The sequence below is a fragment of the Diplotaxodon limnothrissa genome, linkage group LG12, assembly GCF_057381915.1.
Source record: "Diplotaxodon limnothrissa isolate DT_005_m linkage group LG12, D_limnothrissa_male_GT1.1, whole genome shotgun sequence".
Taxonomy (NCBI): domain Eukaryota; kingdom Metazoa; phylum Chordata; class Actinopteri; order Cichliformes; family Cichlidae; genus Diplotaxodon; species Diplotaxodon limnothrissa.
In genome coordinates this window covers 12318601-12333636 of record NC_140607.1, presented here as the reverse complement: position 1 = coordinate 12333636, position 15036 = coordinate 12318601, and the positions used below count along the sequence as shown (strand labels likewise).

The following is a 15036-nucleotide window of genomic DNA, read 5'->3' as shown; positions in this document are numbered from 1 at the left end:
ACTGATATCACTGTAGTTTGTCTAACCTGTAGTAACGTCAACTGTGCGGGACGCTCAGGTGTTGAGCTCACAAACTCCAGAGGTTTGCTCCTGCTCCCATAATTAAGGGTGGGCTGCAGCAGACGCACCACTGAGTCGAAATCCGATGACTCAAAGAGGCGCTGGATCTCTTCCAAAGATTGACAGCGCTCCAGACACTTTAGCCTTTTGTCAATCTGTGTGTGGGAACAGAGAAAACCCACCAAAAACACAGTCAAAACATCTACAAAATAAGCACTTCGATATTTTCAAGCTTAAATTGCTATGAAAGAAATGAATGCTTAAAAATTCCCCTCTCTCTTTTACATACGCCATATATACATACATTTATATATTACATAATTAAGTATTTTGATTCTGATAAACCCCATAAGAGAGAAATGGGAAATATATTAATAAAAGAGAAAATATATATACTGGCCAGCACACAAACCTCCTCTACAGAGATTGCTGCATCTACACGAAGGTTAGGCAGGTTGATTGTGTACTGTTTCCCATCTGGGCTCTTTGATTTGCTCTGCAAAAGGCCTACACAGACATCATAGCTCTCCAGAGCCAATTCCATGTCCCCCTGTCAAAACAAGAAATGCACTGTTACTGAGTGAAAAAAATAACTCAATAATAATCAAGTAAAATATAAATAGACATATAAACTTTACCTGCAGGGCCAGGAATCGTGCCTTTAGCCAGTATACTCGCACCATGACATCCAGCCAGTCATCCTCAAACAGATCTCTTTGAGATGCACCAAGAGCGAGAAGTAATAAATCACCCTGGAAGTGCTGCCCAGGAAATTCTGAGTCAGTGGTATTGTTTCCAGAGCCACAGCTGCTTCTTCTAGGAGTAACTGGATAAGGAATTAAAATATGAATGCAAGCCAAAAATAAACAATGAATTTCCATTGTAAAACAAATACTACATATCATCATGTTCAACTTCAACAGTGACTCCAACACCTTTTAGATCATTAAGCCAAATTTAAAATGCTAGATAAATGGCAATACATTTCTCACATTCAGGCTCTTGAATGCTTTGCTCAGTAGTGTTATTTGTCCAAATTGATCTTTTCAAAATCTACTAGGCTATGAGAAAAATTATGAAGCTCACTCAGACTTACCAGCCTTCCCTTTGCTGTGTAACCATTGCTCCAACTGCAGTTCCATACAGGCCAAGCTCATTGTCAACATCCCCTGCATACGTTAAAAAAACAAAAAAACAAAACTAGATCCTTAGAGAAAAGCCTTAAAGGGCTTAAAGTAAATTAATGTTAAGCCATAAGCATGATGATAAAAGACATTCAAGCAACCATAAAATTAACCAACTTTCATTTACCCGGATATGTTGGTTGCTGCAGTCCCGAAGGAGAGGATTAGGAAGACCGTTACTGTGCTTCCTCCAGGTCTGATAGACCTCCAAGACCACAGCAGTCAAGCCCCGGGGCCACTCCTCCATGAATTTCTGACCCACTGCTTTCAGATAGCGCATCATCAGGTCCAGTATACCACCATTGGCCATATTGTCAAGTAGGAAGTTGTGGACATCTTGTTGTTCTGGAGGAAGGAGTGGATAGTGTGTTAATATGATGGAAACACCAAAATGAGATATGATATTGTGAATACACATTTAGGATGCACCACATACCAGACTTCATGTATTCAACTGAGTCCACAGGTAAGCAACTCCCATGCAGAGGCTGTATGTCATCCTTGCCATCACACTGTGTCTCGAGATTACTGAGGCTCTCATCGTCATTATCAGGATCAAATTTCTTTAGCCTAAGAGAAACCAGAAAAATACTTTTACATCAACAAAACTATAATAGACCTGTAAGATTTACGCATTCTACATAAGGTTCAGTAAAGAGCGGCTACCTAGAAGGTAGGTATTTAAAAAGCAGTTCCTGAAAATCAATCTTCTCCTCCTTCTTGCATTTAGTGTTTCGAACACGTGCAGAGCGCCGCTTTGCCGTTTCCCCGCTATCTTCTACCACGCGTTTCCGTTTCGGCGCTTTCTTCACCTTATCTGTGAGCGACACTTCCATTGCTGTAGCTGTGAAGATTTGAGAACATTTAAATGGCTACAATAACAACAACAATAATACTTTTGATACAAATAATCACATTGAGAGGCAAGACAAACAGCACTGACCAACAGGTGGAACAAAGGTGTTGACCTCTACAGTGGACTGACTGGTGGCAATTTGAGGTTGATTGCCAGATTGAGCCATCACTGCTGGCTCAGTGAAGACCACTGGAGGCAGGGATGAACTGGGGCTGCTGCTTAGCACTGTGGTCTGGCCCATACTGACAGGGCTGCTTGGCTGGGGGATGTTCTGGAGGACGTTTGGGTCACGGTACTCTGACAAGTCAATTCTGCGGCCAAGACTTGGGCGTGGTAGCTCACACGTGGTCTGATGTCTGTACATTGCAAGGAGACTTTCACCCAGATGTTTCCATCTGCAATAAATACAGAAGATATAGCAAAAAATTTGGTCCGGTGATAGGTTTGTAGCATAAACCTATTCGCTGGAACGTTAAGGACAATTTACTACACAGCAAAAGCAAGACACAAGTAGGCAAAATTCTTTGTGTTACTCATGCATGAGGGAGAGAACCACAACAAGCGCCGTTCCTTCGCTTGACCCCAGTCGCTCTCGTCCGCTCCCCCATAACATTGTTCTTTTATTGAGCTCACATGAATATACATAGGTTCATTAACATAAGACGTCTACATACACACAAAGAGTACCTTGCCTGTGCGTTGCATAAGTATGTGTGTGTGCGTGTGTGGGGTCAAGATGCGACTCCCCAAAGCTGGTGCCAGGAGTCTAGCGGTCCATCTAAACAAAAGGCTCTTACACTCAAACAGATATACGTGTGTTTGCTATACCATATATCACCAAGAGAAGATATGACCTCTCCTAGGAGGTGTGTGATCTATGCCAGAACACTCTGTAGAGGAGTGAACGCACCCCCCTCTTCATGCTACACAGAGTTGTTACAGACCTCCTAGGATGAGACATTCTTTCAATCTACAAATGATTATATACTTCTAAGCATATATGACTAATTTTTCTAAGCATAAATGACAATAAACAATACAAATCTAACAGATTCTGCATTTTCTGCTGATGTAAACCATAGCATTGTAATAATTAACAATAATCTGTTCTCATTAAAACAAATAATCTATGGTTAAATGCTGACTGTGTGATGAAATGACGCAGACAGCAACAACAGCAGAGCACTCACGAGAAGCTGTGGATGGGCTGAATGAGTACAAGGTCAGGTTTTGGTTCAGAAAGAGAGAGAGCCTGCCTGCGCCTCCTTATCTCTAGTGCCTCTTCCATAATGGATTTGCATTCCTCTTCTTCTACTTCCACATAGTGAATAGAAATATCACTGAGAAAAGTTTAAAAAAAAAAAAAAAAAAAAAAGACGGAGACAAGTTTGTCAGTCATGGAAAAGTATGGTGCAACTCGTAAACAGATTAAGAACTTAAAAGAAAGTTGCCTTTACCATTTCATGAACATCTGCATCGTATCCCTCTTCAGACAAGGTTGTTCCTCAAATATTTTTTCCTTCAACACCAGACCTTTGGTGTAACAATGGTCCTTCTCTAGGGCTTTGGAAATGAAGTACAAACAGCCTGGAAATACATAGAGAAATGTTAGCTACTTTCCCCCCCATACATGAGCTCTTAACCTGACCGTGAAAAGCTTATGATGACATGTTACATACAGCTGTAGTCACTGAGTGTATAGAGTATAGTTATGAGGTTGTCCAGGCAGGGCCAGTGGTCAGGGTTACAGTGCAATCCTTCCTGGAATGCATGACGAGCCAGAGGAATGCGCACCAGTCGCACAGCCACCTGACCAATTTTGTACCACATGTTCACATCAGTGGAATCCAACATGACAGCCTGAGAACAGAGCAGAGCAGAATTTATAGTAAGAACACCTGCCAGCGTTATTCATTCGGTCATTGAATTTAATCAAGTTAAAGTGACACATTACCTCTAAGTAAAACTCCATAGCGGTCTCCAGGTCATCCCGTAACGCAGCCATACTAGCCAGATTTTTAAAAGTTGAATATTTCAGCATCAATCCGGGGTGCTTGAGGCCCACTCTCTGATCATCAGAGGGCATGGCCTGAAATATTAAGAGGATACATTAGATTCAACACCAAACCCATGGGGTCTTGATAAGATCAAGCAAGGTAAATAATGTCAACATGGCCAATTTTATTTACGCAGTGAAACTGAATTCTACACAGAAAATGGTTAACATGATATGTTCATAATGACACAAAGTATGAAAATGTATGTCCTGAGAAACACAAATGGAAGAAAATCTGCAACAATGTGTGAAACTTTAAATATCACAGATCACCACTTTAGTCCTCATGATCAAATGAGCCTCCAAGCTGGCTACGTGTGGCGTTTCAGTTTGAATGCTAAATGCACTGCACTGGTCTCATTGCAATTCACAAACATGGGATGCAGGATGAGCTCATCAGGTAGGGTGCTTAGGATGAGTTTCAGAGCTTGAGCCCTTTCATTCAGCTCCTGGAATTTTGGCACTTTCCTGTCAATTATCAACTCCTCCATATCATCTGCAGCCATGCAAATTATAGCCTCTTAATAGTTCATTTTTAAGTTTTTCTTTTCCAACATTTTGATAACAGCATCCTGGGTAGGTTCGGGGTCTCCTTCGCTGCCTTTATAAAAGCTGTTGTTAAGGTCTGCGCTGCTGATAAATTGATTTTCTCCAGCTCTTTAAAGAGAAACATCACAGCGTAGAGAGCCAACGGAGCAAGTGAGGCAGCGTCTGCTTCATTCTTTATGTCTCCCGTGGTCATCCTTGACCAAGCGATGGACTTCTGTGCGTGCACACATCCACTGATGCCGGTTTCACCACATTCAATCAGTCATGGAGACTGACAGAATGGGAACAGACAAGGATCTTGGGTGAGATGGCTGTCAGTGATGAGAATACCGGCGCACTGTTGACTGGATGGTGGAATTATAGAAAAAAATTAATGACCTCTATAGGTAATGCGCTAATTTTAGAACAGCTTTAATTTAAGGAGCGCCACAGTTGTTAGCACTGTTGCCTCACAGCTACTACGTCCTAATTACGAATCCACCATCTGATTGGGGGAAAGCTGTGTTGCGTTTGCATGTTCTCCCCATGTTTTTGTGGGTTCTCTCCAGTTACTCCGGCTTCCTGCCAGAGACCGTCTCAATGTGTTAGCCCTGCGATAGATTGCTGACCTGTTCAGGGTTTACCCTGACTCTCGCCCTGGGATAGCCCACCCACCCCCACAACCCTGAAAAGTGTAAAAGAATGGATAGATGGGCTGTTCTGTGCAACCATATTATTAGTTTGTGTTGGTGTGTTTACCTCTTTGAGCAGTGGAGTTTTGAGAAGCTCATGGTAGGCCTTGGCGGACTCCTCAAATTTATCATGTTTCTGCAGATCCAAAGCTTTGTGATATAAAGCGAATGCCTCTGCTTCCTATTGACAGAAACAAACGGGGGAATACAACTGACTTAATGGGATGTACAGAGATGAACGACTGCATCAGCAGATAGAACTAATATTGCTTATTCATCAGCATATAGTATGTAGCCTACTTGAGCCTCTTTTGTCTGACTCTTGCTGTTTCTCAGGGGATCTTGAGACTCGTCTGCAGCTGCCGAAGCAGCATTTAGTGCTGCTATGCGAATCTGTGTAAAAGGGCAGAGAGAAAACGCTTTACCATGCAATAATCTGTCTTAGGCAAGGGAGTGTGCGCAGTTACAGTGAGGATGTAGCTGACGCTGTGATTCAAGGTCTTACCATTTTAATATTTGAAAAGCAGCTCTTCTGCCTTCACGGTTCGCAGATTTCGTTTAATGCAAGAAAAACAAAAAATACACTGCAAAGCCATTTAGTATGTCCTCTGTGTCTTTTCCATTTACTGTTATCTATTCATTTGAGTGTATGTGAGAGCTTTGGGCGTACACAACCTACAACACAGAAAAGCAATGCGAGCCGGCGTTTCTATCACGCCACGTATTTGCTCTTTAAAGAGGAGATTACGACCACTTGGGACCGACTAGCTCACATTACCGACACGCCATTCAAAACCAAATCTGGTTAACTTAGCTCTCTGTAAACGATATTTCGCTCTTAGCAAATATACAGAACTCTGGAGAGTAGATGCTAAACGTAGCTCACAGTTTCTCCAGCTAGCCGAAATTAGCAGAGACGTTTGTGAGCTAACTGTAGCTTGTGGTCCGCCGGACGACCGTCACTTCCAGAGCTCAGCGACTTACCATTCATTCTCAATTAAACTGCACCTGTAAAGTTTCAGGTACTCGAGCAACATAACAAACCCTGAAAACTCCGCGGCTACGAAGCAATTTAGAAACTTAACCTATACATCATCCTTTGTTGTTGTCAAATATGGATGAGACCCTGAGAATGTTTGCGTCACTGGATGACATTTGCCACCCGCCAATCAGTAACGTGGTCACTGATTGGTCAATACCCAGTGGGCGTACTCTTATGACCAACGATACTGTATGATATTGGGTGACACCGTCTGGGTTCGCTTTATTACTACATCGCCGTACGCCTGCCGGAGGGGCAGCGCGACAAGGCATTTGAAGTGTCGGATATCCTGAGTTCCGACAAGGAAAAGAGCACGCCGACTGAAAGAGCATTTATTACATAGCTACACCTTACCCAAGGAATACACTAAGGTGGCCCAATTGTTGGAATTAAAAAGAATATTGTATATTATCCTAATCTGTGCAACAGAAACCCAACCTGCCAAATGCGTACTCTTGCATAGTGTTATTTTAAACTACATCGGTGACCAATCAGGAACCTCTATATATAAAATTGCAAATTAAAGTTTGGGGCAAAATCAGGTCGGTCAGAGGGATGCGCACTTGTTATTGGTTATATCTTTATTTTCCAAATGTGGATGCTCCGCGAAATAACATTATATCTTTATAATAGTGTCGTGCGTATATTTTAGTGGTTAATTAAAATGGGAAGAAATTATCCTGTTGCTGGTAATTATACTATCATTGATCATCAATCATACTAATTGAATAGACCGGTTTTCTCAGCAAGTAGCCCATTAAAAAGCCCCTCTGCGGTCTTAAAGCCTCACTGGGGCAGCAGGCTATTTAAACAGCACGATGTGCATGAGTGGCTCGTTACAATACCTGTGCCAGCTTCCTAAAAACGAATATGAACTTTTAATATGCAGAGATATGCTTATCCCCTCTTGACCAAAGTTAAAATAACTTCATCAGAAGCTAGGCTAACAGTAGTATGTCAAGTCTGCGCAGAGGTCCATTCGTTAGTGTGTACTAGTGTCATGGTCCACAGTTAGATAGGTAAGCAAGTGCACAGATTTGGTAAAGATAACACCGAGGGATTTGGGAACATCCTATTGCAACAAATACTTTGAGCAGAAAACCAGTAGCCTTGTACCTGTTTGTTTGTACATTTACTTGTTCTCATCAAAGTCCAAGCTATTAAATCTTCAAACAACTGTGTACAATCAGACAAAAAAATGTCTAAGCAAAATGTTGTGTTTCTCCTGCACCATTCATAACTTATCAATTATGCATTAATAATGGAAACATTTATTAATTAAATATTTTTTCTTGATTTGCGACACTCCAAAACTGTATGTAAACTGCAAAACTAACAGAAATACACGCAAAGTTTGTAGTAAAATACATAGCCATCTCATATTTTTTTCCAAGTACGTCTTTAGACCGGTTCTGTAGTTCGGCCTGTGCACTATAAAGCTGACTGCCCATGGATGGACGTGCATATGTTCTTGAGAATCCAATTCCCCATATTTACAAGATAAAAATGCAACCGTTTCCTGGAAAGCGTGGATGTTGCAGCATAAGCAGCACGTGTGCATAACATATAAAATGTTGAAACTGAGACATGTTGTTTTATGAAAAATATCGCTTCATTTTGAATGTAACACCAACCACATACAGTCGATGAGTATTATTGAATTAATTTATAATATATATATTTATTCACCAAATATACAGTTCATATTGGCTAAATCAATTCAATTCAATTCAATTCAATTTTATTTATATAGCGCCAAATCACAACAAAAGTCGCCTCAAGGCGCTTCATAGATACAGAGAAAAACCCAACAATCATATGACCCCCTATGAGCAAGCACTTTGGCGACAGTGGGAAGGAAAAACTCCCTTTTAACAGGAAGAAACCTCCGGCAGAACCAGGCTCAGGGAGGGGCGGCCATCTGCTGCGACCGGTTGGGGTGAGAGAAGGAAGACAGGATAAAAGACATGCTGTGGAAGAGAGACAGAGGTTAATAACAAATATGATTCAATGCAGAGATGTCTATTAACACATAGTGAGTGAGAAAGGTGACTGGAAAGGAAAAACTCAATGCATCATGGGAATCCCCCAGCAGCCTAAATCAGGAGATAACAAGGTGTAAACGTGAACGTTTGTTATACATTAGTGCTTAAATATTTATAACCCTGTTTCCATCATGGGAACTTTCCTCACGTACTAAGAACCATTCGAGTGACTCGGGTTTTTTTTAAAGGCGTGGATCAGGGTCTAAATGAAGTTCTGGAAATTGAACATTGTGATCAACATTGTGACATGCATGGGAAACAATCAACCACTAGAGGGCAAACTTTTATCTATAATCATGAGAAGATCCAGTGTGTGTGTGGGGGGGGGTTTCACCCTTTTTTCAGCACCCCAAGATGCTGAGCTGATTACCTTAGCAAACGTTTGCTGTGATAGTTGGATCATAATAGAAATTTCACTGATACCTTTTCAGACACTGCTGACAAATTGTATAAAATTATGCAAAGCAGTGGCTAAAAGATGGTTTCCCCTTTCTTCTGTAGTTTGCACAGATATGTGATAGAGAGATGAGGTCTTTGTCAGGGTTTCTGATGACGAACTGCAAGAAAACTGCAGCTTCTAGGTGTAACAGTATATCATCTTTGTCCTCACTGACCCTGTGTGTTGCAGTCCCTTGTTGCTCTTTCGTTGCTTCTCCCCCGCCTTCTCCATCCCTACACTCATCCTCACCCACCCCATCTCTTCCTTGGCTGAGACCGGCTGGCTGGCACTATTATCAATTCTTTCTGTCAGCATGCCTGCAACAAAAAAAAAAAAAAAGAAAAAAAAAAGCTTACGTCACAGTCATTACTGGCCCTATAAAAGTCAGAGTGATGCAGATTCACTGTGCAGTCGGCCCGGCAACATTCACAGACACAGAGCAGCCCGTCTCACTAGTCATGGCTTCCGCAGGCTTTGACCCTTACTTTTCTTCTGCTTACAAGAAGAGGGGAGTTGTGCGCAGCGGAGGATATGGGACTGGTGGAGGGGGAGCAGCTAGGTCTGTCTACTCCACCCACTCTGCCCCAGTAACTTCCTATGCATCTTCACGCAGAAGTTATCCTGCATACGCCCGAGCTACTTCCAGCTACTCCACCATTCTTTCTGCTCCTGTGCTTGCACCTGCTCCTGAGCTACGCCTTGACCAAGCAGCCCAAGTCAGCTCTGAGTTCAAAGCAGTAAGGACCCAGGAGAAGGCTCAGCTGCAAGACCTGAATGACCGCTTTGCAAGCTTTATTGAGAGGGTCCATGAACTTGAGCAGCAGAACAAGTTGCTGGAGACTGAGCTCCTGCTGCTTAGGCAAAGGCAGACGGAGCCATCCAACATTCGGGCCCTGTATGAGCATGAGATCCGCCAGCTCCGCGTAGCTGTGGAAGAGGCCCGCCATGAGAAGCAAGCAGCCCAGGACCACAGGGATCAGATGGAGGATGTGCTGAGGAACCTGCAGAAACAGTATGAGGAGGAAGTGCTTGGCAGAGAGGAGGCCGAGGGCAGGCTCATGGATGCCAGGAAGGGAGCAGATGAAGCCACACTGGGCCAGGCCGAGCTTGAGAAACGAGTCGAGACCCTGCTGGAGGAGCTGACCTTCCTGAAGCGTCTCTGTGAGAGTGAGATTGCGGAGCTGCAGGCCCAAATCCAGTACAGCGCAGAGGTGTCAGTGGAGATGGAGGTTGCCAAACCGGACCTGTCTGCTGCCCTCCGTGACATCCGAGTGCAGTACGAGAAGCTGGCACAGCGCAACCTGCAGTCAGCCGAAGAATGGTTCTGCAACAAGATGAATGTCATGACAGTGGGCGCCACTCGCACCACGGAGACTGCACGCAGTGCCAAAGATGAAGTTGGAGAGTACCGCCGGTTGCTTAAAGCCAAAATGCTGGAGATTGATGCCTGCCGCGAGATGAACCAAGCTCTGGAAAACCAACTACAGGAAGTGGAGGAGAAACAGAGTGGTGAGATTGCTGCACTGCAGGTGAGGCACAGAAACAAAGGAAGTGCAGTGACCTCTGTCTCTTTCCTGTGATAAAAAAAGAAGAAGAAGTGATCCTTTGTTATTTTCTGTTACTCAGAGGAGTCACAGAGCAGATATTTAACTTATGTACATATAACATTTCTCTTTGTACAGGATACAATATGTGAACTGGAAGAAGAGCTGAGGGCAAACAAAAATGACATGGCTCGCTACTTGAAAGATTACCAGGACCTTCTGAATGTGAAGATGGCACTGGATATCGAAATTGCTGCATACAGGTAAGTGTCTTATACATAGTGTCCCACTGTCTTATATACTGGATGGTAATTGTGGAATACACAATAAAATGGGTAATTAGGCATTTCATCTTCTTGTAATGTGTGCTTTATCCTATCAGGAAGCTTCTTGAGGGAGAAGAGAATCGTTTGAATGTGGCAGGACCGATTTCTGTCACTGGGTACTCCCAAGCCATGTTTTCTGCTCCGTCCTATGGAAGAACGCAGATCTCCATGCATTCTCAGCTGAGCTCTGCAGCTCCATACCTGCTGAGCTCCCGCCTGTATACTACATCGCTGCCCACAGAGGAGACAATATCTGCAAGCCAAGCACAGCAGGCAGAGGCTAGCCCTCCCGAAGAGGAGGAAGAAGAGCAGGTGGAAGAGGAAGAGAAAGCTGAAGAAGAAGAAAAGGAGGAAGAAGAGGCAGAGCAGGAGGAAGGGGGGGAAGAAGAGGAGGAGGAGACAGCAGAGAAGGAAGGAGAAGAAGAAGAGGGAGAGAAGGAGGAAGAGGCAGATGCAGAAGGTTAGTGTGGTAAATTTCCATGTATGCCCCTGTGCGTGTCCCTGTGTGTATGTAGTGGGAAACTAATGTGACCTTTTATCTTTCTTCACCTCATTTTCATTGTGAAGAGGCTGAAGCAGAGGATGGAGAAAAAGAAGATGAGGAGGAAGGAGGAGAGGACGGCCAGCCTGAAGATGAGGAAGATGCCGAACAGAAAGAAACAGAGGGCGATGAAGAGGGTGAGAAGGAGGAAGAAACTGTAAAAGAAGAGGAAGCAGAGGCTGAAGAGAAAAATAGGAAAACAACAGATAAAAAAGTCTAACTTTACTCATTTTAAAAACAAAGTGCTAGCCTGTAGCTAAAAGGATGTTCCAAATCCTCTGGTGCTCCTATTTGCTCTGATGTCTCATTCAAACCAAATGAAAATATCTTAAAAAAGTGCTGGTGACCTTCACCTCTGTGTGGTCGACACGAGTGAAAGCTTGTACCTGAAAGCATGTATGCACAGGTACACTCTGCAAAAGATAAAAAAAAAAATGTATTTACAAAGACAGGATGTGTCAGGAGTAGGAATTCTGCTTGGTGGAGAAATGTTTGCTGGTGCTTTACCTTAACCAAAATATGCTTATGTAACTGCCTTGTATGTGCAATAGCCTTCAAGTCCATCGTGTGCTGCATTAAACTCCAATAAAGCCTTGAAGCCTTCTTAACCAGAAGCTATCTCCTGGATTTTCATTTTTCCATACAAAAATAATTTGCAATGGTGTGTTAAATCGAGTCACATTTAGCATAAATAAAACGCATAAAAAGAAAATCATATTCAGTGTCCAAGTCCTGTGACTCACTTGCACATGTCAGGATGGAAATTTTTCCTTCCTAATTAGACCCTGAGCTTCTTTTTCTTTCATTCAGAGTCTTAAAGCAAAATGCTACTATTGCACTAGAATGTTAATGGAGGTTAATGGAAAAGTACAGAAATGGCAGCCAGAGGGCCTTGCTTCTGTTCACCACGATAAATCAGCTCACAACTGACTGAGAGGAGGAGGGCTGCAGCAAACCAGCACGGTCAGCAAGTCTGGATCATCTTAGGTCTTATTCAGCAAAAAAAAAGAAAAAAAACACACACCAGTCCACAATTAAAATGCATGAAAAACAACACACGACACAATAAATTTTCAGTGTATCGGGCAAGCATTAATCTTTTAGCTTTTCAACATGACAAAGCCAATAAAGTCTCCTTAGATTTCCAGTAACTTGTGAAACCAAAGGCTGGTGTTAACGAATTGTGTTAAGCTGGCGTTTTAGGCTTTTTAAGTCAGCAGGTCGTCCGCTGTCCCGTCTGTGTTTGATCAGCGAGCTGACACCGGTGTTTTTTTCCCTGCTGCCTCACCCTCATCCACATCACTGTCCATAAATCAGGGCGCCCTGAAACCTTTATGACTCAGCTAGTCTGCTGCACCAAAGAATCTGGCAAAGTGTCAGCTCATGCAGAACAGCGAGGAGTGGAGGAAAAAGAGAGAGCAATTTCATTATTTCATTAGGGAGAAAGACAGACAGATTGAGGGTGGACTCGGGGGGTGGGGGCATTGGAATAGCTTGCTGCACTAAAACCTTGACAGAGGACAGACTGTCTTTATCCAGCAAATAGGTGGAGGATTTCAGGGCTTCCTTTAGGCATTTGCAGAGATGCAGTTCTTATCACTTAAGTAAACCCCAAACACACACACACACACAAATGGGACACACAAGTGGTTAGAAGTGCTGCATCATATAATTTTAAGCACATAATGGCCCTTTTAATTCATTCAGCAGATTTCCTACTCAGTGTCGCATGTATAAAGGCAATGCCCTAAACACTGTGCAGTATCTTTTGCCACTCTCTCGCCATCCCCCATGTCCTCAATTTACCTCACTCGTTGCTACACACACCGCCATCCTCCTCGTTATGTTGCTCTTGGTTGCCACAGTAGAGTCGGTCCAGAGGAGCACTCCGTTTAATTATTAGAAATTCCACTTTAGAGTGAATTTGGCTTTGTGTTACACACACCTTTCACCACTCAGACAGAGCAATACAGCAAATGTTTTTTTTACTGGATTAAAAGACCACTAATTACATACCACTGGGTGGATTATAACACACAAACCACGCTGCACATAGAATGCTGAAAAGGGTATAAGGCTCCTCGGAGCAGAAATAGTAAACCACCAGTAGGATGTATTCTCCCACTTGCCTTCCATACAGCTAGGGAGCCTCGCAAGGTTTTGTGCATGTATGTGCCTACAGCTTGTGTGAAGCAGCTCAGGGCACAGTGGGGCACAGATCCCCTGTAAATGCAGCATATCAAAGCAAGGCTGTATTATTTTTTATCACATTTCATCTCTCAGATACTGACTTTCAGCTCGTGTTTCATCTGTCACATTTGGGCTGTGAACGGACTGGTGTATAAATCTTATGGCCCTCTTCCTCTTCTGGGCATAACACTATGTTAGAGGCAGGGAGGCCTATCACCGGGGCCCACCGGAGACCTCCAAGAGTTACATCCCTTTGATGAAAAAAAGAGAGAGAGAGAGAGAGAGAGAGAAAACAAAGAGCTGGAGGTGCAGCAGGAGATATTGACAAAAACCAAGCTAAAAAAAGTGTCAGGATTGTACAGTAAGTGTAAACTCTTGTTTTATGATGTAGATGAAATTAACTGATTCAACTTTGTGTCAGATTTAGAAAGAAATTACTAGTCAATAGATATACATCCACTCCCGTGTAAACACCCTGGATCATTTGACATAGTCAACATTAAAAATTGAATATAGACCTTCTGTTATGATCACTATCATTATAATTTCCAAAGGGTAAAAATCTCAGGAGTAATAGTGGTTTGTAGATTGTTACAAATATCATGAAAGTATCGATAATTTCAATATCAATGCCGATATTGGTATCGGCTCAATACTAGGGTGACTGATACGACCAAAATGTGCAGTCTGGCACAGCACTAATCTACAAAGCAGAATCCCAGCATTACTAATCTTTTGTGGTCTTTTATGGAATATTAATTAAGTTGTTTTGTTAAAACAAAAAGCTGCACTTTGATACACTCTGGTGTACATGCATAAGAAAACATGAGCATGAACTCTTTTTTTTTTAAAAACACTGCAGGAATGAATGCTTTCCATGTCTTTGGAAAGATGGTGTTTTCACCTTGAAAGCAGCACTTGTCGTCCAGATTATGGGTTTTAAATTGTGGGTGGGCGGGCATGTGCTCCCAGGCTCTGGTCCAGACAGTGATTGTGGTGGCACTGCAGTCTGTCTTTTTCTCTTTTTTTTGGATGGATGTTAAACACGGAAATCTGGATAAGAGTTGCAGCTCCCTCTGCTGATCTGAGAGAATGGTCTAATTAAAAAGCCTGTGTCAAAAGAGCCCTCACGCTGGCCTGGAAGGCAGCAGGCAGAGACCATTTCATTTAAAGAGGTTGCAAACTCCAGTTCTATAAATAGATTCTCATGTGTACATACAGCTTAGCTTCAATTTTCAGATGGCCTCATGCACCCACTTTCAGTGCTACAAAGAATGCTTCAGTGAGTCAGATGGAGACAAATGGGAAAGCCTCAGGGTGCATCCCTTCTCTTGCATCACAACCTGAAAATGAGATGTTAGGCATGTGGATACAAATGTGCTGAAGCTTGCTTGGACTATACCTGTGAAAGTGGAGGGTGTGATCACATATATTGACACTGTATATTTCCTTAAGTCATGTGAGGGCTACATTTATCGTCCTGTGGAAATAACACTGTTTATCTAATTAGGATCTTTGCACAGGAAATGTGGT

The 15036-nt window shown here is 42.8% G+C and overlaps 2 protein-coding genes across 2 annotated transcripts in view; one reads left to right on the top strand and one right to left on the bottom strand.

Moving 5' to 3' along the window:
• The window catches only part of cabin1 (calcineurin binding protein 1), a 41871-nt gene extending 35363 nt beyond the window's left edge, over nt 1-6508 (bottom strand). The window contains exons 1-15 of the mRNA XM_085367129.1: nt 5882-6508; nt 5677-5769; nt 5444-5557; nt 4055-4189; nt 3780-3960; nt 3558-3687; nt 3291-3440; nt 2188-2495; nt 1911-2088; nt 1681-1814; nt 1372-1589; nt 1157-1229; nt 699-886; nt 473-610; nt 27-215 (exon numbers count right to left, since the gene is read on the bottom strand). Of these exons, the coding sequence (XP_085223255.1) occupies nt 27-215; nt 473-610; nt 699-886; nt 1157-1229; nt 1372-1589; nt 1681-1814; nt 1911-2088; nt 2188-2495; nt 3291-3440; nt 3558-3687; nt 3780-3960; nt 4055-4189; nt 5444-5557; nt 5677-5769; nt 5882-5884 (2232 nt within the window). The 5' untranslated portion in view covers nt 5885-6508. The remainder of the gene's footprint in view (nt 1-26; nt 216-472; nt 611-698; nt 887-1156; nt 1230-1371; nt 1590-1680; nt 1815-1910; nt 2089-2187; nt 2496-3290; nt 3441-3557; nt 3688-3779; nt 3961-4054; nt 4190-5443; nt 5558-5676; nt 5770-5881) is intronic.
• Nucleotides 6509-9360: 2852 nt separating this feature from the next.
• Nucleotides 9361-11533, top strand: neflb (neurofilament light chain b). Its single transcript, XM_085367723.1, has 4 exons — nt 9361-10431; nt 10585-10709; nt 10829-11232; nt 11352-11533. The coding sequence occupies exons 1-4, from the start codon at nt 9361-9363 to the stop codon at nt 11531-11533; spliced, it is 1782 nt and encodes a 593-aa protein (XP_085223849.1).
• Nucleotides 11534-15036: the final 3503 nt, after the last annotated feature.

What these genes read in the sequence shown, in the direction of transcription:
- neflb (XM_085367723.1), top strand. Translation starts at nt 9,361, where the DNA reads ATGGCTTCCGCAGGCTTTGACCCTTACTTTTCTTCTGCTTACAAGAAG. An exon ending in GTGAGATTGCTGCACTGCAG is followed by an intron (nt 10,432 to 10,584) that starts GTGAGGCACAGA and finishes CTCTTTGTACAG; the next exon opens with GATACAATATGTGAACTGGA. An exon ending in ATCGAAATTGCTGCATACAG is followed by an intron (nt 10,710 to 10,828) that starts GTAAGTGTCTTA and finishes TTATCCTATCAG; the next exon opens with GAAGCTTCTTGAGGGAGAAG.